This window comes from Cebus imitator, unplaced genomic scaffold (genome assembly GCF_001604975.1).
Source record: "Cebus imitator isolate Cc_AM_T3 unplaced genomic scaffold, Cebus_imitator-1.0 Scaffold253, whole genome shotgun sequence".
NCBI classification, from domain to species: domain Eukaryota; kingdom Metazoa; phylum Chordata; class Mammalia; order Primates; family Cebidae; genus Cebus; species Cebus imitator.
This window is the reverse complement of record NW_016107568.1, coordinates 7,089-28,255: the sequence shown is the minus strand read 5'-3', so window position 1 is coordinate 28,255 and position 21,167 is coordinate 7,089. Positions and strand designations below refer to the sequence as shown.

At 45.2% G+C, this 21,167-nt stretch overlaps 1 protein-coding gene across 1 annotated transcript; it reads left to right on the top strand.

The window, feature by feature from the left end:
• The first annotated feature begins 3,555 nt into the window (after nucleotides 1-3,555).
• On the top strand, nucleotides 3,556-20,510 carry LOC108282941 (membrane-spanning 4-domains subfamily A member 18-like). Its single transcript, XM_017498992.2, has 7 exons — nucleotides 3,556-3,683; nucleotides 7,454-7,936; nucleotides 11,080-11,211; nucleotides 12,957-13,013; nucleotides 14,875-14,970; nucleotides 17,345-17,458; nucleotides 19,969-20,510. The coding sequence occupies exons 2-7, from the start codon at nucleotides 7,466-7,468 to the stop codon at nucleotides 20,293-20,295; spliced, it is 1,197 nt and encodes a 398-aa protein (XP_017354481.1). The 5' UTR covers nucleotides 3,556-3,683; nucleotides 7,454-7,465; the 3' UTR covers nucleotides 20,296-20,510.
• Nucleotides 20,511-21,167: the final 657 nt, after the last annotated feature.

Below are 21,167 nucleotides of genomic sequence, written 5' to 3'. Positions count from 1 at the left end.
GTCTCGCTCTGTCACCAGGCTAGAGTGCAGTGGCACGATCTCGGCTCACTGCATGCAACCCCTGCCTCCGGGGTTCAAGCCATTCTCCTGCCTCAGCCCTCAAGTAGCTGGAACTACAAGTGCGTGCCACCACACCCAGCTAATTTCTATATTTTTAGTAGAGACAGGGTTTTACCATGTTGGCCAGGATGATCTCAATCTCTTGACCTGGTGATCCACCTGCCTCAGCCTCTCAAGTGCTGGGATTACAGGTGTGAGCCACTGCACCCGGCTCCTACTGGGTGATTCTGATGCACTCTCAAGTTTGAGAACAATTGCTCCACAGCATCTTCTCAAATGCCTGTTTTTCTCATTTCAAGAACCTCCTAACATGATGGCGTATATTTTGATGGTGTTTACAGAGACGGCCCATGCTATCTATAGACAAGTGTACTGAGAGGCTCTTCCTAAGAATGAACTATGACAAGTTTTCATGTGGGAGATTAAAACAAAACCAAAAAAAAGATGACCCTTCACCTTCAGACTTGAATAATCAGACTATTAGGTAAGACTCTGTCTCAGCCCATCCCTCGCTGCAGTCTCTGGTAGGCTGCATCTCTCATGTTCTCTTTGGTCAAACTTCTCCCCCTTCTCACTCCAGCAAGGCTCGTATCAGTTGCACTTTCTATGTCTCATAAAGTTAAATCAGTAACCAGGAGTCAATAGCAACTATAGAGATACAGAGGGCAATAAAGGCAGAAGCAGCAACATTCAACTTCACCCAGGTAAGAGGGTAATAAAATGCCATGAAGGACAACCCAGTGGGCAAGTCCACAGACTGCCAGAGGCATCATGCAATTGAGCACTCCCCATCTCCACTACTGAACACTGCCAGCGTGCCGGCCACAGGGCTGTAGTGCTCAATAAATGCCTGTCAAATGAACATAATCTTATGAAAAAAAGAAAGAAGTAATTAACACTTATTGAGTCGTTAATGTCTACCAACTTATTCTGTTCAATGTCCTTTGATAAAAGAAAAACTTAAGCCAAATTAAATTTAAAGGAGTTTATTTGAGCAATGAATGATTTGCGAAGCAGGCAGCCCCCAGAATCACGGCAGATTCACGGAGATTTCATGAGTGCCTCGTGGTCAGAACAAATTTATAGACAAAAAGGAAAAGCAGTGTACAGGCATCCGCAGTGAGGTACAGAAACAGCAAGATTGGTTACAGCTCCTCATTTGCCTTATTTGAACCCAGTTTGAACACTCGGCAGTCTATGAGTGGTTGAAGTATGTCTGCTGGGATTGGCCAACACTCAGCTATTGTTACTGGTGCATACTATTAAGTTAGGTTTTCAGTTTTGTCTGACTATTAAGCTAGGTTACAGTTCATCCACAAGGACTCAAATATACAAATAGGGAGTCCATCTCAGGCCATATTTAGTTTGCTTTCACACCTTTCAGCTGCATGATCTCATTTTGTATTGCAACAATATAGAGTGACGTTATCTATGTTTTAGGAAACAGAAATATGAAAAATATGGGGCTCAGAGAGGTTAAGTAATTTGCCCAAGCGTGCACTGCCAGTAAATGGTAGAGCTGGATTTTAATCCGTGTCTTCTCACCCCAGATCCCATGCCCTTTTGCCACCGCATCCTGTGATGTCCACAGTTCTGGTCACAGGACAAAAAGAAAGCATATGGTGGTGGTGATGGGGTCTTTAGCCAGTCCATGGACACGAGAAAGGGTAGTCCTATAAGGCTGGAAAAACTGGAGATACACACACACACACACACACACACACACACACACACAGAGCAGGCAGCTCACATTTGGGTTTCAAAGAGATTTAGTTTGACTGGGAAGCTCAGGGAAGGCTTTGTGGAGGAAGAGGCTTCAGGATGAGTGTTGGAGGGTGGGATGGATCTGGACATGCCCCCACGCCTCTGGTTCTCACTCTTCTGGAATACACTGTGCCTCCTGTGCAGCTTTGATCCAGTCCTTCTTTCAATATCCAACTTGAGTTAGAGGTCTAGTTCCACGTCCAGCCACTCGACAAAGCTCCAGGACCACCGCAGCCCTCTGACACATCTCCCAACTGCCTCATCACTGATGGTCTGAATATTTGTTTGCTCCTATCCATACTGGTACTAGAATTAACCCAACAGTGGTTATATTCTTTCTCGTCAACTCCTTGTAAATTCTAGAGCAACTTGTATCCTAGCATACCACCCAGCATCCACCAGACACGCCATAAATGCTCACTAATGGCTTCTAAGGGAAATCTATTGGCTTACCAAATCTTAATGACCCACTTCTGGATTTCTCACTTTCTCAAAGAAAGACTTTGGAAGGAATTCCCATGGAATCCTACTTTAGACAAGGGCATAAATGTTCTGAGGGGCAAATAAACTCAGCGCGGATGCCAGAAAATAGATGTAGTGACTGCAAACGAAACTGCAAAGAAGACTTTGGAACTTGAAAGAGAAACCTAAGTTGAGTTTATTTTCTAGATAATTAGTATTCAATAGGGCCAGTCCATTAGCTAGTACCAGAATTTCTAGACCAGGCTGCAGAAACCCACAGAGCCTGAAGAAAGAACATTCAGTGCCTTCCCAGGACCACAAGGTAAGACTTCTGTGAATTCTCTTGAAAGATTCTGACAGAGCCTGGGTAGCGCCAGCAGAGACATGGACCTAGGCAGTCCCTGGGAAGTGTCTCTTGGTAACTGCAAGGAATCAGGGGTTCAGACATAGAATAGTGCTCTCCAGCAAGACAGGCATGCAGCAACCCATCCTTGGAGGCACTGGGAGGCTGGGAAGTAATTGAAGAGTCACGACAGGTTCCTAAATTGAGCTCCTCCATAGACACAGCAGTCTTAAGATAGAAGACTGGAGACTCTGCAAGGCATCCTCTGGCTGCCCTGATCCCTGAGCCCAGCTGTAGGCACACTGTGATCAGCACACTTAGGACCTCAGTCTAGAACTGGTAGAATGGCTTCTGACGGAACCACTTAACCACTTTCTTTGTCCCAACGTTTTCCTTACAGGAGGTAGAACCGTAGGGGTCCCAGGAGCATCCCTCACAGGGCCCAGCTGTTTGTGCCAAGTGTCGGGTCTACAGTTGTATTTTCAATGTGTTTTTCACACGTTGAAGGAGGAGTCCTGCTCTGAAAAAAAGGAAGATAGAAATAATATATTTTTTAATATCATGAAGCAGAGTATAACATTTAGCACAGTATTCTTATGAAAATTGAAGGCAGGCAGACTTTCAATTCTCAGAATTCAAATCTCAACTTCAGCATTTCCTAGCTGTGTGACTATGGTCAATGTACTTAACCTCTCTGCACCTCAGATAGTTTGTCTGAAATATGGTAGTAACAATAATGTATTGCTGGGGGAACTGCCTCATCGCTACAGGGTTGTGACTCATCAATATCCAAGGATGCTGTTGTTATTATTTTAAATGACTCTATTAGGAAACCTATTATTCCTTCAAGAAAGCAAGGAATGTCAAGGTCTAAGGCAGAAGTGGCTCACACTGCCTGCAGATTGTCTGTTCATGCAGCTGGACATTCCACCATCCATATGTCACCTAGCAGATAGAACATTTCTTCTGGGAAATAAAAGCATAGTGAAATGCAAATAGTAGCCAGAAATAAGTAAATTTGAGTCTCAGATCTACTCCTGTGAGTTGCATAATTGTAGGCAAGCTATTCCACTTTCAGAGCCTTGTTCTCCCTACTTTGCAAAGAGGCGAGTCGGATCAAAATGAGTGAGAAGAGGGGGTGAATGCCTTAGCTACCAGTGACAGTTGTTTTTCCTGTGGATGAGTGGCGTGGAAAGGGGCCTCAGAGACTAGCTAGATTTTAAAATAAGGAAAAAGCTAGGAATTTCCTGAAGCTCTGTATAACCAATATTTTTAACTGTTGGGATCCAAGGGAAGAGAAGTGAAACCACAATGGAGAAGTGTAGGGCACGTCTGCATGGAAGTGGCTCTCAAACTTCAGCAGCAAGAGGATCACCTGGAGGGCGCGTTGAAACTCAGATTGCTGATCCCTGCCCCTGGACTTTCTGGTAGTTCTGGGGAGCGGACCAAGAATTTGCCTTTGCCACAAGCTCCCAGTGATAATGATACTGCTGATCCAGAGACCACACTTTAAGATCCACCAATATTAATACTAAATCAAAATAGCTTGAGGTCAATGAGGAAAAATATTCAAAACAATGGTCCTTCTCTTTTTTTTAAGATTGAGGTGACATGTTTTACTTTTATTTTATTATTTTGTTTTATTTATTTTATTTTATTTATTTTATTTTTACTTTAAGTTCTGGGATACATGTGCAGAACGTGCAGGTTTGTTACATAGGTATACGTGTGCCGTGGTGGTTTGCTGCACCTATCAACCCATCAGCTAGGTTTTAAGCCCCCTATGCTTTAGGTATTTGTCCTAATGCTCTCCCTCCCCTAGCCCCCGCCCCCTGACAGGCCCCAGTGTGTGATGTTCCCCTACCTGTGTCCGTGTGTTCTCATTGTTCAACTCCCACTTATGAATGAGAACATGAGGTGTTTGGTTTTCTGTTCTTGTGTTAATTTGCTGAGAATGATGGTTTCCAGTTTCATCTGTGTCCCTGCAAAGGACATGAACTCATTCTTTTTTATGGCTGCATAGTATTCCATGGTGTATATAGCCACATTTTCTTTATCCAGTCTATTGTTGATGGGCATTTGGGTTGGTTCCAAGACTTTGCTAAACAATGGCCCTTCTCTTATGGGTTGTCTTTTCCTTTCAACAAGAACAAATATTAACTGTCTCCTCTTCCTCTGTGCCACATTCCATGCTACCAGTTTTCTCACTTAATCTTCAAAACACCCTTTGGACAATGTGCTATAACTATGCATCTTTTAGAGATAAGAAACTGAGAGCATATGCAACTTGCTCAAGGTCGTACAACTAATAAATGAAGGAGCTGAGAAGCGGACTTAGGGCTGTCTGAAATCTTAACCCTGATACTGTCTTGCCTTTGAGTTTACTTTCTAGATGATTAATATTAAATAGTGCCAATCCATCAGCTAGCACCAGACTCAAGATGACTGTTGACAATTTGTAGTGTTTCTCTCGGGGTGCAGTTGGGACAGGGGGTCAATTTAGACTTGTGATTTGGAGAGGACAGAAAGCCCCCTGAGAACATACTTCTGGGTTCCTGCACACATTATTTTCTACCATAGGTTCTGGTGCCTTGCCAGTAGAGAGATAAGACCACCAGCCACAACAATTAACAGGTAAAGTACACAAGTAACCTTACCTCTCATCTGAATGGGATATCTTTCCATCTAATAACATCTACAGTGTTCTGAGGGCCACATGCCTACCTCCTCCCATTGCACACTTGCTCACCAGTATCAAAAAATTAATTAATCTCTAAGTCCAGCTTATCAGTCCTTATCAAATCAGGTCAATATCCCAGGTCTCTCACCAAGTGATTCCCTTCTCAACTTTTTCTAATGCTCAAGATTCAGTAGAAACTGCAGGCTATTAAGGGTTTGATCACTCTCATATTCTCTAGTACCCTGGGCCTTAATGATAACGGTTTAAATACAAGGAAAATGCAGCAAAATTTCTACATCGTCTTAATCCCAACACCAACATGGACAAGATCCATGAAGAGATGGAAAAAGATGGTCATTCCCAGGCCACTTGGTCCATGATCCTTCCTGGGATGTCAAGGGCACCCAGGAAGCCTGGGAAAGACAGTCGGTTTTTTCACTCTGAAACCAATTAATGTTGAAAAATCATACACACACAAAAAAACCTTAATTAAATTAAACCATAAGTGAGCTAAGTAGTTAGAGACTTCAAAAACAGAAGTAAAGCTGGGGCAAATGAGAACCTGGAACCACTATGTAACCATTAAAAAGGGTACGTTCACGCCCTTTGCAGGGACATGGATGAAGCTGGAAACCATCATTCTCAGCAAACTGATCCAAGAACAGGAAAGCAAACCCCGCATGTTCTCACTCATAAGTGGGTGTTAAACAATGAGAACACATGGACACAGGAAGGGGAACATCACACACTGGGGCCTATCGGGGGTGGGTGGCTAGGGAAGGGATAGCAGGGGGTGGGGGTATTGGGGAGGGATAACATTAGGAGAAATATCTAATGTAGATGACAGGGGGATGGATGCAGCAAACCACCATGGCATGTGTATACCTATGTAACAATCCTGCATGAACTGCACATGTACCCCAGAACTTAAAGTATAATAAAAATAAAATAAAACAAAAAATTTTTAAAAAGAGCATCAAGGACCAAGGTAGTGTGTGTGTGTGTGTGTGTGTGTGTGTATGTGTGTCTTTCTGCCTGTGTCTGTATCTATCTTCCTCCCTCCTTCTCTCTTTCCCCCCTTCCTTTCCCTCTCTTTCTCCCTCTCTCCTCTTCTTTTATCTCTCCCTCCCCCAACACTTCTCAGCTTTATTCTCTTCACTCTGCCAACTGGTGTTCTCTGCTGCCCCTGCATACAGCGTAAGAGTGACCCCTCCAGCTCTGCAGAGCCTCCCATCCCACAGTAGTCCTTGGGTCCAATTCCAAATACCCAAGAGGAAGAAGTTACCAGAGCATTTGGGGTCAGTTTTTCACCTCCAGATCAATCAGCTGTGGCCAGGGCAGGGGGCAAGTTGGGGAGGTAGCCTGTGCCCACTCAACAAACTTGAGGCAGGCAGATTGCTTGTAATACAGTTTTGCCTGCTAAATTCTCCACATTTTGTAACCTGTTTTATTTCTTCGGGTGTAAAGCGTTTTTGCTTAGTATTGTGATACCGTATATGTTTTGTCCCAGTTGTATAGTAATGTTTCAGTCCATCATCCAGCTTTGGCTGCTGAAATCATACAGCTGTGAAGACTTGCCTTTGTTCCTGTTAGACTGCTTTTCGGTTCTATTGAGTATCTTAAGTACTGTAGAAAAGATGTCGCTTCTTCCTTTAAGGCTGTTTCGTAATATATATAAGGACTGGAATTGTGTTTTTAAAGAAAAGCATTCAAGTATGACAATATACTATCTCTGTTTTCACCATTCAAAGTGCTGTTCAGTAGTTGAAAATTAAACTATTTAATGTCATTTAATAAAGTGACCAAAATGTGTTGTGCTCTTAAAATAAATAAATAAATAAATAAAAATAAAAAATAAAATGCCCACTGCAGAGGGCTAAGCAAAGCCACCACCCAGATTGTGAACAAAGGGTCTACGAGGAGCTAAGTAGCCTCAGGAAACCTAGTCTTGCAAATCCAAACCCATTAAAGGAAAACAGCATGTTCCAAGAACACAGACTACAGGAAAGGCCAGAAGTTTATTTTGTCTGTACCATGGTAGGTGATTCTTATTTTGATGAAATGAGACTAACAGTAAGAATGAGATAAGATGCATTATTCATTTTGTCAGAAGAGGGAAATGAACCTTCTTATGTGTTTTGCAGCAGTTGTACCCCATGATGGAACAGGTGATTGTAGTCAACAGTGTGCCTGCCATTACTGCCTCAGGTAATGTTCATGTCAACCAGCCCAGCAACTCTGTGGCCTCTGGAAATCACGTGCAGCCTTCAAGGGTGACCACTTACCCAATCTTACCAAAAGTAATCCAGCATGCTACAGGAACAGCAAACTTACAGAACCAATTCGTGGTGAACCAGAAACCAGTAGCAGGTGCACAGAGTCAATCCATTGGGTATCAGCAACAGTATCCGGTGGGAGCAGCCAGTTTGCAGACTGCACCTGGGGTGATCCAGTATGCACAGGGAATGACGAATTTCCAGACACGGCCTGGAGACCCTCAGAATCCTCTGAATGCTAACCCTGGGCTGACACCCACTTCAAACTCGTTCCAATGGAACGTGTCATTTTCATCATTTACTGCATTTGATCCCAAGAAATTCGTAAATGAGGAGATCAGAACATTAGGGGTGAGTGTGATTTCTTCTTCTCTCCAATTTGGGTCACTTCGTAAGCCCAGGTCTACTGCTCTGGGATGAGGAAGGGAAATGTTGAGAGGGCAAAGGGCAGAAGGAGTGAGTATGGGGGGCGATTTCTGGAGGCTGCACCCAGCACAATCCCCCAGATGCCGGCCCCTCTTCCCTGTCTTCCTCCCACTCCTCAAGGAGACCCATGGTCTTTGGAAGAGGCTGAATAATCAATGACCGGCCGTTCCTGGCTAGCTCTCAGGGGCATGGGTCAGCAACAGTTCTGCTAAAAAGACCACTGACCAAGGAATCAGGCAATGCAGGGCTCAGTCCAGCTAGATTTGCTGAGCAGACTTGTAGACGTCTCTTCCCACTCTGGGCCTCCATTTCCTCATCTTTACAATAAGAAGATCTAGCTTTCTTAAATTCCCTCTAGCTCTGAGGGTTTGTAATTTCCTTTTTAATCAAGGGGGCCCCTGCCTCTTTCCTGACTCCTCTAGATTTATTTCACATCTTGCAAAGCTCAATTTGATTCTGTTTTTGAGGCAGAAGCCAGATCCCACTGAATGCTCGGCCAACTCCTAGCATGGAGACTGGCATGTCACAGGTGCCCATACGGTATGCATGCATCCATTCGCCACGGCGGGCACCCTGCAAGGAGCTGGAGACTCAGAGATAACCAAGATGCCATCCATGAAGACCAAGGAGGGTCTTTGTTCTTGGCGGCTGTCGTAATTACCATACCTTCTGGAAACAGCCGTGAGACACATGAACAAGTTATTGGGGGTGCCCAGGATGCAAACTGTCTGGCTTCTTTGAGAGGTTACAAACTCCTTCCTGGAGGAAGGAGGACAAGGACAGGTTCAGAAAGGGGACAGACTTACGAACATCCCAACTCATCCCTCCTTATTTAATCCAGGATCCTTGTAGACAAGTAGATTGTACCAGAAACAAGGTGTTCTTTGCCTCCCAAACAAATCAAAATCAAATCGTGAACTAAATTCTATAAAAAAGCAGTCAGGAATAGAAATCCTGGTCATGAGCATCAAGTGAGACTATAAATGTGTGTGGAAATCCTCCAAAAGGTAAAGCTGGTCTATGATATTGCATAGTAATTATAATCATGTATTACAATGACTATCCTTCTTATTAATTAATACTGGGTAAAGGCTTGTTAATTTTGGCTCCTAGTTATTCTAAGATATTTCGGAAGGATTTGAAAATTTGTCAAAACAGAATTAAGTCAGAGCAAATGTCTGGGGAACCAGGTCAAGCAAAATGAAAAGAAAAAAAGCCAAAAATGTGGACTCTCTTTAGCCAATTACAGTTTTGTTTTGGGAAGGAAACTACGTATGCCTGCCTCTTAACCCTTTCCCTGTTTGCCCCAAGAATACTCACCGGCAGCATTGGCAGCTGCAGTATTTACCCCAAGATAATTTTGCCATGTAATATCTCACTTTTATTACTATTGTCGCATTGCTCTAGTATATCAACCTTGGAAACAAGAGACATCATTCTATTTAGAGCATTCTGTTTATTTATAGCATACTGTACAAAATACAGTAATTCTTAATTGCTGAAAATGTCAAATCCTAAAAAATGTAGCATTTCCACGCATAGTGTTAACATAGTTCTCAATCAGTTGTTGGCCAAAGATTCAATTGGTGAATCCAATTTTTCCGAAATAGACAATTCTGATGTTAGTTCTGTTTAGAAATCACTCGAAGAGCCGTTTTTGTAATTTATTTTCACACTGAAAATCAGCCAGATTTGCTTTAGCCTCAAGAGTGTGTTTATGTAAAATTAAATGAGTTCTGGCAGTAAGCAGCACTATTTTTTTTTCTAAATGGCAAAGGGGTTAATTAACATACTGATAAAGTGGGCCTGTAGACACAATCAAGCATGTCATCTTAGGAAGGGACGTTCATATGAAACCCAGGTCTGTCACCAATTCATAGACTCAGGGACCAGGAGGGCAGAAAGTGGCTGCCCTACGGTGGTCATTTGACCCCTGAGGAAACCGAGGCCCAGAGAAGCCAGTGGTAAACACTGTAGGAGCCCCAAATGAGAAGGAATTCATGCTACATGTGGGGTCAGAAAAAGAATCTCTCTGATCCTTAAGGAAAAGATTGGATTTCAATAGGACAAGAGTAAAGCAAGCAGATTTCAGACAGTGGCAACAGGGGAGAAAAAGGAGGGAAGAAAATCAGGGAGGAAAAAGGGGGAAAAACACAGGACTTGCAGGGAACAGAGGGTCCCCGGCGTGTACATTGCCAAGGGGAACCATGGGCACATCATAGAGAAGGCCACAAAGAGAGTATTTGTACCGGGAAGAAGAATGGTGTCAGCAGAGGGCATTGAAACACCTACTACGTGCTAGGAACTGAGCTACGAGTTTCACGGGCACACGTTTAATCTCTACCACAGCCCTGCAGGCTGGATACTGTTATCCCAATCTTGCAAATATATAACCTCTCATGAACATGTTCTTGAGGCTGAAGCAAATCTGGCTGATTTTCGGTGTGAAAATAAAATATAAAAACCGCTCTTTGAGTTATTTCTAAACAGAACCAACATCGGAAACATCTGAATCATCAGAATCATCTATTTTGGAAAAATCAGATTCATCAAGTAAATTTTGGCCAACAACTACTTGAAAACGATGTTAGCATCACACATAAGAATGTTACGTTTTCTAGGATTTGACATTTGCAGTTTTTCTGCAAATAAGGAAACTCTGAGGCAGAGAAAATATCTGCTGGAGACCACACAACCGGCCAGTGCTGCAGCCAGGATGAGAGCCCAGGTGGTTTTCCGCCAGAACCCGGGCTCAGCCCATGTCTCTGCAATACCTGTGGGCTCAGTCTGAAGGGAAGACATTTCTTGCTCTGTTATAGGCAGCCTTACCTTTCCTTTATGCCTGTGGTTCTCAGCCTGAGTGCACATTCACATCACCTATGAAGTTTTTAAAACACACCCAGGCATGGACCCCACCCTCAGAGATTTTTATCCAGTTGGTCTGGGATGAGCCCCAACACCAGTCATGCCTGGGGTGATTCTGGGGTGCAGCCAGGGTGGGAAGCACAGCTCCACAGCTCACAGGCCCCCAGTTCCGCTCTCTCATACTGATTTGTTTTCCCTGGCAGGCCATCCAGATCCTCATCGGCCTGACGCACATTTTCTTTGCAATTAACCCTGTGCTGTATCGCTGTACTTTTGTGATGCCATGTTATACTGCAACTGGGCTTTCAGGGTACCCACTCTGGGGAGGACTATTCGTGAGTACAAGGCCATATGGTCTCCTTCCTGGGTCACTAGACTGGGACAAGAAGGGAGTGGAGGAAGAAGGAGCATGGAATCCCATTCCCAGTAGTATGACCCCATAGACTAGAGCCAGCCACCTACCTGCAGATACCCCAGAGGGTTAAAGATCCAACTACCCTTCCATCTCCCTGCCTCAGCAGCACTCCCTCCCACTGCCACCCTCCCCATCTCCCATACCCCCCACCCAGCCTCTGGGTAGGTGAATCACTTGCGGCCAGGAGTTTGAGATCAGCCTGGGCAACATGGTGAGACCCCTGTTGCTACAAAAACACAAAAAAATTAGCTGGGTGTGGTGGCATGCGCCTGTAGTCCCAGGTCTTTGGGATGCTGAGGTGGGAGGACCACCTGAGCCCAAGAGGTGGAGGCTGCAGTGAGCCATGATCACACCACTGTACCCCAGCCAGGGTGACAGAGTGAGAGCCTGTCTCAAAGAAAAAAAAAAATATCTCATAGGTAACTCAGAGTATGTAAAGTTGTGTGCTATAGACAGCATCTTCCTACCCACCAGTCATAAGAGTCGATTGTAAAATGTCCAGGAATTATGTAAAATGATTGTCAAACCATTTGGTAGCAGGAAGTTACCCATGTTGGGTATACACATGACACAGAAATCAACACATGCTCCAAATCAGGGCCCTTCCCTGCACTGCTGCCACCTCATAAGGCAGATGTTAATCATTTACCAGCATGCCATTAAGTGTATATCATCTTGCAGAGCTTAAATAATAATAATAAGTTGAACACTCACGTGTATGATTCCACTCAGATGAGGTCTCTAGGGTAGTGAAATTCACAAAGACAGAAAGCAGCATGGTGGTTGGCAGGGGCCAGGGTAAGGGGGTAATGGGGAGTTAATGTTTCATGGGCACAGAAAACACTAGCAAAACCGCTGAGTGCCCCTATTCTCCCCATCAATAATCCCACCCTTGTTCTCTCACTTGAACTGCATGACCCACTTGTAGATAGAGAGGGCAGGCATCATTATCTATGTGCATTTGCCAGATGAGGAGACTGAAGCTCAAAATCTTCCTCTAGCATTTATCATCCTCATAGCCAGAAAGTGCTAGAAGAAGGTCCTGAGCTCAGGCCCCCTCAGTTCAGGGCTCTCATAACTGAACAGAGCTCTTACTGCTTTTGACTTTCACGTTTCTATCACCTGCCTGGCAGCATCAAGTGCTAAAGAGGACCCTCCAGCTGGGTCCAGGATCACAGCAGATGAGGCCATAGCCCAGGTCTCCTATCTCCCAGCCCCAAGGCTCTACCCACCACACTACTCAGCCCCTGCTTTTCCAAGATCACAGTCAAGGATAGGGCAGTGTGAGGCCAAATAAGCAATAAATGCATTTGGGCGATGATATGTCCAGGCAGAGAACTCAAGAAGAATCAGTCAAAAAATAATAATAATGAGATTTACAGCATCCTGGGACAAAATTCAGGTTTTTAGGAGAAAGGGAAGTGTTACTATAGACCCACAGGAGTTTGAATATTATGGTATTTAGTATATTTGGTGCCTAACCATTGGAATAGTAAAAATGTTAAGAGGAAATAAACAGATTTGCACATTTTGTGAAACGAGGTGAACAGAACATTGAGATTGAGAAATGCATCTCTGAATGGACAGCTGTCTTTTTTAACATGCTGCACAATTGGTCATTCTTTTTCTCTTTTTTCTTTTTTGTTGTTGTTATTGTTGTCATAGTACATTACATCTGGATCCCTCTCAGTATGGGCTTCAAAGGACCCCAGCCCTTGTGTGGTGAGTCATAGTGCTATCTTTGATGATCCCTGAATGTTAGAATTTGACTCTCTACCAAACATGAAGAAAGGGGACTCACAGTAGTGGTGTGCCCTGGGCCTGGGCCTGGGTACAATGCATTTCGATACCTTTTTCCAGTCAATCCCCACCACTCTATGAGGTCCTATTATCCCCATTTTTCAGAGGAGAAAATTGGGAAACAGAGAGGTCAGGTGGTTTGCCTAGGATCGTACAGTGAGTGCATGGCAGAGCCAGGATTTGACCCCAGAGCTCTCTGATTCCAAAGCTGTTCCTCTTTACCTATGGCATTTACTATTCAAAAACTTACCTCTTTGGAAAACTCATGAGTATTTACATGCAGTGCCTCATGGATGCTCCGAAAAAAACAGAAAGCCAGGTCCGGGCCAAACGAATATGTGTGTGCATTTCAACCATCTCTTTAAGATATTTTCCGCCATCCTCTTTGTGTGGATCTAGAAGAGTGAGAGCAATGTCTGCCTTGAACAATTTAAAGTCTCAACCAAGAGCACAGGGCCCAGAATTCCCTTGCGCCCTTGGGGCATTATTCTCTGCTCAGTATCCAGCAAAGTATCTGGTCATGTTTTGATTTTTGCTGTGGCCTCTAAGAAGCTTAGGGATAAGTTTAGAGCTCCACAGTGGCCCTTCTCTCATCTCCTTCCTTTTCAGGTACTCCTTCCCCCTCTCCACTTTCTCTACGTGGCTTGTCATCTTTCTTCTGCCTTTTGATGGGAAAGCAGCAGGTCAGCTAGGGGCTGGGTGTCTAACAGAGGGTTTCCCAATTACCAGTCTCCAGTCTACAAGGCAAACTCCAGTGGCCCCATAGTCTGCCTTGCTTCACCCCTTTTAGGAGGAGCAGAGTCCTCCAGACACCCCAGCATCAATCAAGCTCACACCGCCCCTTCATATCCCAACAGGACCAGGAAGTTTCAAATCCTCTGGGAAGTCCACTGCCCTCTCCAAGGTGTCTGCCAACGCCTGGAGGTCTCCTAGTCCTCTCTTGCTCTGACGTGTGACTTTCTATTGAAATATAGAAACATCCGTTTGTACTTCTGTACATCTTACAGCTGTCCTGGCCCCTGCCCAAATGTGGAACATGGTCCCTTTCTCTTTTGCCTTTCTCTGTCTTCATCCCCATAACCCTCTTAACGGGAAGCAGCTTGAGTGGGGGATGGATAATGAATAATTTGATGATTTCACCCTCTCAACACTGAGCAGCAGATCCCTCAAAATTGAATATGAGACTTTCAGGTTCTGAAAACCTTCCCCAGCCAATCCTACCAGCGGGCCCCAGCCTTCCACCATGGAAACCAAGTCTCCCCGACTCCCTTCCCTCAATTCAAGCTTGGGATCTCTGTTCATTTTCTCTGCAGAGCAGTCCTGCATCTTTGCCTTATCTCTTTCCGAATCTCATTTCCTACCCTCTGCTGCTTAGCAAGAAATCTTCCCAAACAAATCCAGTCTCTGCCATAGAAGGATGCTGCACATTGATTAAGGAATGATTTTGGGTGGAGGTTTGGAGGAAGGAGAGGATCAGGTAAAACAATAACAGGTACTAGGCTTAATACCTGGGTGATGAAATAATCTCTACAACAAACCCCCATGCTGCAAGTTTACCCATGTAACAAACCTGAACTTAAATGAACAAACCTGGACTTTAACAAGCATGAATTTAAAATGATTTCTCACCTCACTATCGCTGAAATAAACTGGCTTCTCCACCCTGCCTGGCCATCTCTTTTCTGCCCTGCCTTCTCTCTTCTCTGAATTCCCAAGAGTCCCCACAAGCTGGGCTTCAGACTCTTCGCACTCGGCTCCCTCTCCTCTCCCTCCTCTCCCACAGGTGAGCACCAGCGTCGTCCTGAACGTCATCTGCGCACTCTTGTCCCTTGGCGGGATCCTCATTCTCATTGTGGATCTGTGCACTGACTATAAGATGGTGAGCATTTGACTGCCAGGGCCCCATGCTGCCAAAGGGCCAGGAGGGCTTACAAGGTTACTTCCAGAGCAGAAAGGAATTGCCCCAGAATTCCATCCTAGTATGACAACCACCAGGCCTGTAAGCTATTTAACCCTCAACAAAATCCTGTGCCCTCTGAGGTGGCCATGATAAACCTCATTTCACAGTGAGGATGCTGAGACTCAGAGAGATGCAGCCAGCTGACCCCTCCTCATCCTGTTCTCTGCTTGGAGGTAGCAGGTGGCCAGGTAAGCGGCCTGGATGGCTGCCACACTCAGACTCACAAGATCACCTGCCCCTAGGAGTCTGTTATGGGATAGCCTTTCACACAAACAGGAAGTGCTGATGCTAGTCCTGGTCTTTTGGTGCAGGGGGAGGGGGAAGGGGGGCGGTAGGGACCTCCAGATGCAGATGCAAAGACAAGGATTCAGGTGCAAGTTGTGTATTTCAGAGGTTATTCTAGGAAACCTCACTAGAGGAGGGAAGAAATAAGACAAGCAAGGGGAGGAAGCCTCACTATAAAAGTGTTATCCAGCAAAGGCCTTTGGAGATGAACCCGCTGGGGACCTGGTAGCCAGAGAATGACATGCATCTTAGCTGTACCCTGTCCTAGAGTGAGGGAGCTGGGGTATTTATCCACCAGCTTCCCTCAATTATTGATCAAAAACTGCCCCTGGCCAGGTGCGGCGGCTCACACCTGTAATCCCAGAATTTTGGGAGGCCAAGGCAGGTGGATCGCCTGGGGTTAGGAGTTCAAGACCAGCCTGGCCAACATGGTGAAACCCCATCTCTACTAAAAATACAAAAATTAGCTGAGCATGGTGACATGTGCCTGCAATCCCAGCTTCTCGAGAGGATGAGGCAGGAGAATCACTTGAACCCCAGAAGTGGTGGTTTCAGTGAGCTGAGATCACACCACTGCACTTCAGCCTGAGCAACAAAAGTGAAACTCTGTCTTGAAAAAACAAAAAAATACCCCTGAGGGGCATCAATTCCCTAGTGCTTCCAGTCTGCCATGATCATGGACAAAGGAGTCTCTTGTGGTCAAAGGAAGCCCTCAGGTAAAGCCACGCAAATGAAAGTCAGGCAGCAGGCATGGAAATGTGGGAAGGATGTCGGTAACATTGACACAGTACTGGAGGAGACCTGAAGAACAAGATCAAGAGTAGCTAGCTCCACAGCTGGCTGCAATCTGATCCTCTCTCAGGACTAACCAAGTGGGCAAGGGAAGGCTGGCAGGACACAGGGTCTTAAACTAGACGTGTCTACAGAGGTGAAGGCAGTCCCTAAGGGGAGAGCTCCCTGCAGACCCCGGGAAGAACCCTGATGCACAGGGTGTAACTTGGTGTCTAGGGGATGTGGCAGCAAGGTGCTGGCCTCTATAGTTCAACACGATGCAACAGGATGTCCCAACAATGTCCAGGGAGTGGATTGTGGTCACGCGGAACCAAGACCACAACAGCTACAAATCCTAAAGGTGGCCATTTGGCAATCAGGGCCTCTGTCATCAAAGAGCATACTAGCATAGTGTAGCACGAAGGCACTGGAGTCCAACAGGCATTCCAAGCCCCAGGCTCCCCACCTGCTGCTGCAGAGAAAGAGTGTGTAGGGATGAGAGGAGCTCAGTGATCTCTCCCACCTTATTGTGGGCAGGGACCAGGCCCAGAGCACACTGAGCTGTGTGGGGCCCCTTCAATCCTGTCTTAACTTCCGTCTTGGCAGAAGCCCTTGAAACTCCGAGGACGCATCCCAACCTGCCAAGGGAAGTATGAGGCAGGGATACTGGAAGAGGGCTGAGAAACCCAGGAGCCAGGCAGAGCTAATGATCCTGACCGGGCTGGTGTCTATCACCTGGCCCCGGGAGAGGCACCCAGAACCTCACACAGGGTTTCCTAGCCAGTGCACTTGTTGAAATGTCTCAGTTTGGGTTCCTCCCAGAAGCAGACTTTGAGACAAGTAGTTTATTTGGGAGAGGAAGCAAACACCAACCTAAGGACTGAGGGAGCTGGGGTATTTATACACCACACCCTAACAGTCATGGAGAGAGGGCTGTTCTCAAGGAGCACTCATTCCCTGGAACTTTGAACCTGTGCCAACAGCAAAATGGGCTCCAGAGGCCAGAGAGAGCCCTGAGGCAAAGGAATACAGGTGCTGGCAGTTGGAAGTCAGGCCAGTGACTAAAAGGGTAAGGCAAGGGCATATAAAATGTGTGCCCCCAGCATCTGCTCCAAAGAACCACGTGCAGAGAGGGTCTCAGGGCTTCCAGGTGAGATGTGTGGCACTCCAGATGTGGACTGTCACCTAGACCGTCAAGCCAAAGGACTAAAAGCCTCCCATTTCTCTCTGTCTCTAGGTAGATGTAAAGACAATTTTTGGTGGTCTGCTCCCCTTCGCCCTCCTGGAGTTCATCCTCACTTGTGTGGTCTCATATTTTGGGTGCCAGGCCACCTGCTGCAGACAATTTGAGGTAAGTGTTGGACTCTGTTCCAATAATCAGAGCATGCTCTGGGATTGGGCGTGGGCTGTAGCAAGAGGTAACCAGAGATCTGGAGAGATGAGACCTGAGAGGGGCTCTATCAGTTAAGTTTTGCTGCATAGTAACCTACCCCAGAACTTCGTGGCTTCCGATTATTTAGCTCTTCATTCTTCACATCATCAGTTTGAGCTATGGTCAGTGGGTAGCTCTTCTGTTGGCCTCAGATGAATTCACCCTTGAATCTTGGCTTGGGGATCGTTGGTCTCCAGGGTCCTTCGTGAAATAGCTCATCTCTGCTCCCCATGTTATCTCATCCTCCAGTAAGCTCACATGAGCTTCTTCATGGGGAGCTGGGTTCTCAGAGTAGCAAGACACAGCAAGCCCCCACAGGCAGCCACTTTAAGTCCCTGCTTGCATCACATTTGCTAATGTCCCACTGGCCACAGTCAATCACATCGCTGAACCCAGATTCCATGAGTGGAGCAACAGCTCTACCTCTTGATAAGAGGAGCTACAAGGTCACCCAGCAAAGGCTGATGAATGTAAGGATTTGTAACCAGCATTGCAGCCTACAACAATGCTTCCCTCTGACCACAATTAACTCACAGTTGTTCAGGATGCAAAGCATGCTCAGCCCATACTTTGGATGCCCAAACATACCATCTAATCATGGCATGGCATCAGTCTTGAAAACTAGGATCCAAATCAGATCTAGATGTGACTGAGGATTTGGGGGTATTGCTCTTCTTGATTCAGAAACCTATGAACTAAAAGCAAGTTCCACCCCCCATATAGCCAACATACTTTAGTGAGAGAAAAATAGGATAAATAGAATTCTGTTCTTTCCCCATTCAATAAGGAAAAGAACAGAAGCACAAGATTGTCACTCCTCCATAATAATTCTGAAATCCTATGCGGGCACGTATTGTCCTACCCTGGGGGCAGAGAATGTTTCTTGATTAGGAGTCAATCTGACTATCTAGAAGACTCTGCCCATGCCACTGTTCTCTACTGCTTCCTGAGAGGAGCTTTCTAATCCATTGTTCTCCAGGATCCTGGCCCCACCCTCTGGACTCCTGGCTCCACCCTCAGAAACATGTTTTCTTTTTTCATAAGAAAAGGCCTATATTTTCCATTTTGCTTTTTCAACCTGATTCCTATATTAAGAGTGAGACCTAAAGGTCTTTTTGCAGTTTGAGAAATTTCAGTCAGATCTGGTCCAAGTTGGTGATCCCGTTACTAATACAATTCCCTTAAAACTCCAAGGGTGTTTTATGTATTAGATTATGGCTTTCACCATCTGATAAGAGCCACACATGAGACTGCTCTAGACATACTTTTCTCTCCAAATCTGTCAATGTCTATTTTGGGATTAGCCTTCTGTGAGACAAATACTTTAAGGTTCTTAGAAGCATTTTGTCTATCTGAAAGGATCTAACAAGCACTGATTAGGCCTTCAAAGGTCTTAACAAAGGGCTGTGTAGACACATCCTTGTTTTGATCTTTGTTCTTAGCCCTAGTTTTACTTTGAATGTTATTTATCCTTTGAGGACCTTGGAAGTTAGAGACAATCTTGTTTTCTAACTCATCAAGTCCTGGGCCCTCTACTTTGCCTCTAAATACCACTTGCAAACGAAATCATTCCTTCTTTATCCTCTCACTTTCTTACAGCACTTTATCATATGCAGCCAGGAGCACCCAAGTGACATTTTCAATACTCTGCCTGATCTCCTTAGCCAAATCCAAATGCTATTAGATGCGTATTTTTGTCTTCTAAAATACAACAGTGCTCCACCACTGTATAACATGGGAAATCATTTCTCCACTCTGCTGTGGCAGTTTCTTCTCCCCTTTTCCAGCCTCCTCCAGCAGTGAGATCACCATTTTTCCAGCCTTTTCTAGAGGCTTACTCACAGCTTCTCCAGCCCCATCTGCCACCCAGTCCCAAACCCCATGCATGTGTTGGATGATTGTTATCTTACTTCTAGCTACCAATTTCCATGTCAATTGGCTTTTGTCCTGTATCAAACAACCCTAAAACTTGATGGCTTACTCAGCAGCCACTTATGTAGCTCATGATCCCCTGGGTCTGCTGGGCAGTTCTTCTGACCCCTGCTGGACTTGCCATGAGTCTGCAGTCAGTTGGTGAGTTGCCTAGTGGCTGGATGATATTGGGCAGTCCCACATGGGCATCTGGATGTTTGCAAGCTGGCAATCAACAGGGCCAGCTGGGCCACTTGTATTTCATTATCCAGCAGTCAGGCCAGTCTTTATGTTCACTGTTCCAAAGAGCAACAAGAGAAAGCAATCTCCAATGGGCAAACACTTTACGGTCACATTTACTGTTGTCCCCTTGGCCAAAGGAAGTCACATGACCAAGCCCAGCATCAGGGAGAGAGGGTCTACCTAAGGGTATGGAAGGAGGAAGGAGAAGAATTTTTGGTCACTTTTTGCTGTTTACTACAGAGGAAGGTGATGACCACATGCCATTTGTCTTTCAGAATGCAACAGGGATTCCAGCCATATTCAGTTTCAACCCATCCAGTACTACCACCACCGGCCCTGTCAATGCTACCACCAGCCCTGTCAATGCTACCACTGTTCCTGTCAATGCTACCACCAGCCCTGTCAATGCTACCACTGTTCCTGTCAATGCTACCACCAGCCCTGTCAATGCCACCACTGTTTCTGTCAATGCAACCACCAGCCCTGTCAATGTGACCACTGGCCCTGTTAACACCACCACTGGCCCTGCCAACACTACCACCAATTCTGTCAATGCTATCTACACCAACATTGTACCCCTGAACCCTCATATCAAGAAATAACTGATTTGCCCAAAGCTAGATGACATAGGATGCCTGTCTTAATGACAAGAGGATGCACTGCAGCAGTATCTTTCCTCCTCCCTGAAACTTCCATGCCCATGACCCTACCCTTGCTGCCAGACTGAAATGAACAAGCATTTCCTCTCCTCTTCACCCCTAACCTTCATTTTTGTTATTGATGCCTTTTTTTTAATTTATAAATAATTTTCCTTTGGTTCTTGGTATCTTCTAACCTTGGTGAAGTGCAGGGTGCATTTTTGTTCCATGGTTCCTGATGTGTGCTCACCGCTAAAAAACCAGTTCTAAACCAGTGCCTCAGCCATGGAATTCTTGTAGGTCCAACTTCTGCCCAGTCCCCGGCTCTAACTGTGACACAGTTCTCCCCCACAGAAAAGGCGGAGCAATGTAGAGTGTGTTCAGTATTCCCTGGTGTGGGAGTAGAGGAAAACCTTTGTGACCTAGAGTTAGGTAAAGAGTTTTTAAATAAGACACCAAAAATACAATTAGCAAAGGGAAAGAAAAATCAGTACGTTGAACTTAGAATTAAAAACAGTTGCTTTTACTCCAAGAATGTTATGAAGAAAAAGAAAAAAGAAAAAAAAAAAAAAACAGTTGCTTTGTGAAAGATCTTGCTAAGATAAAAAGTCATAGCCTAGGAGAAAATATTTGCAAATCATATATCTGACAAAGGACACATTTCCACAATATATAAAGAGCTGTCTAAACTCAACAGTATGAAAACAATCTAATTACAAATTAGACAAAAGGCTTGAACAGAAGCTCTGACAAAGAGACTATAGGATTGCAAATAAGCATATGAAAAGATGTTCATTGTCATTAGCCAGTGCAGTGAAACACCACTACACACCTAT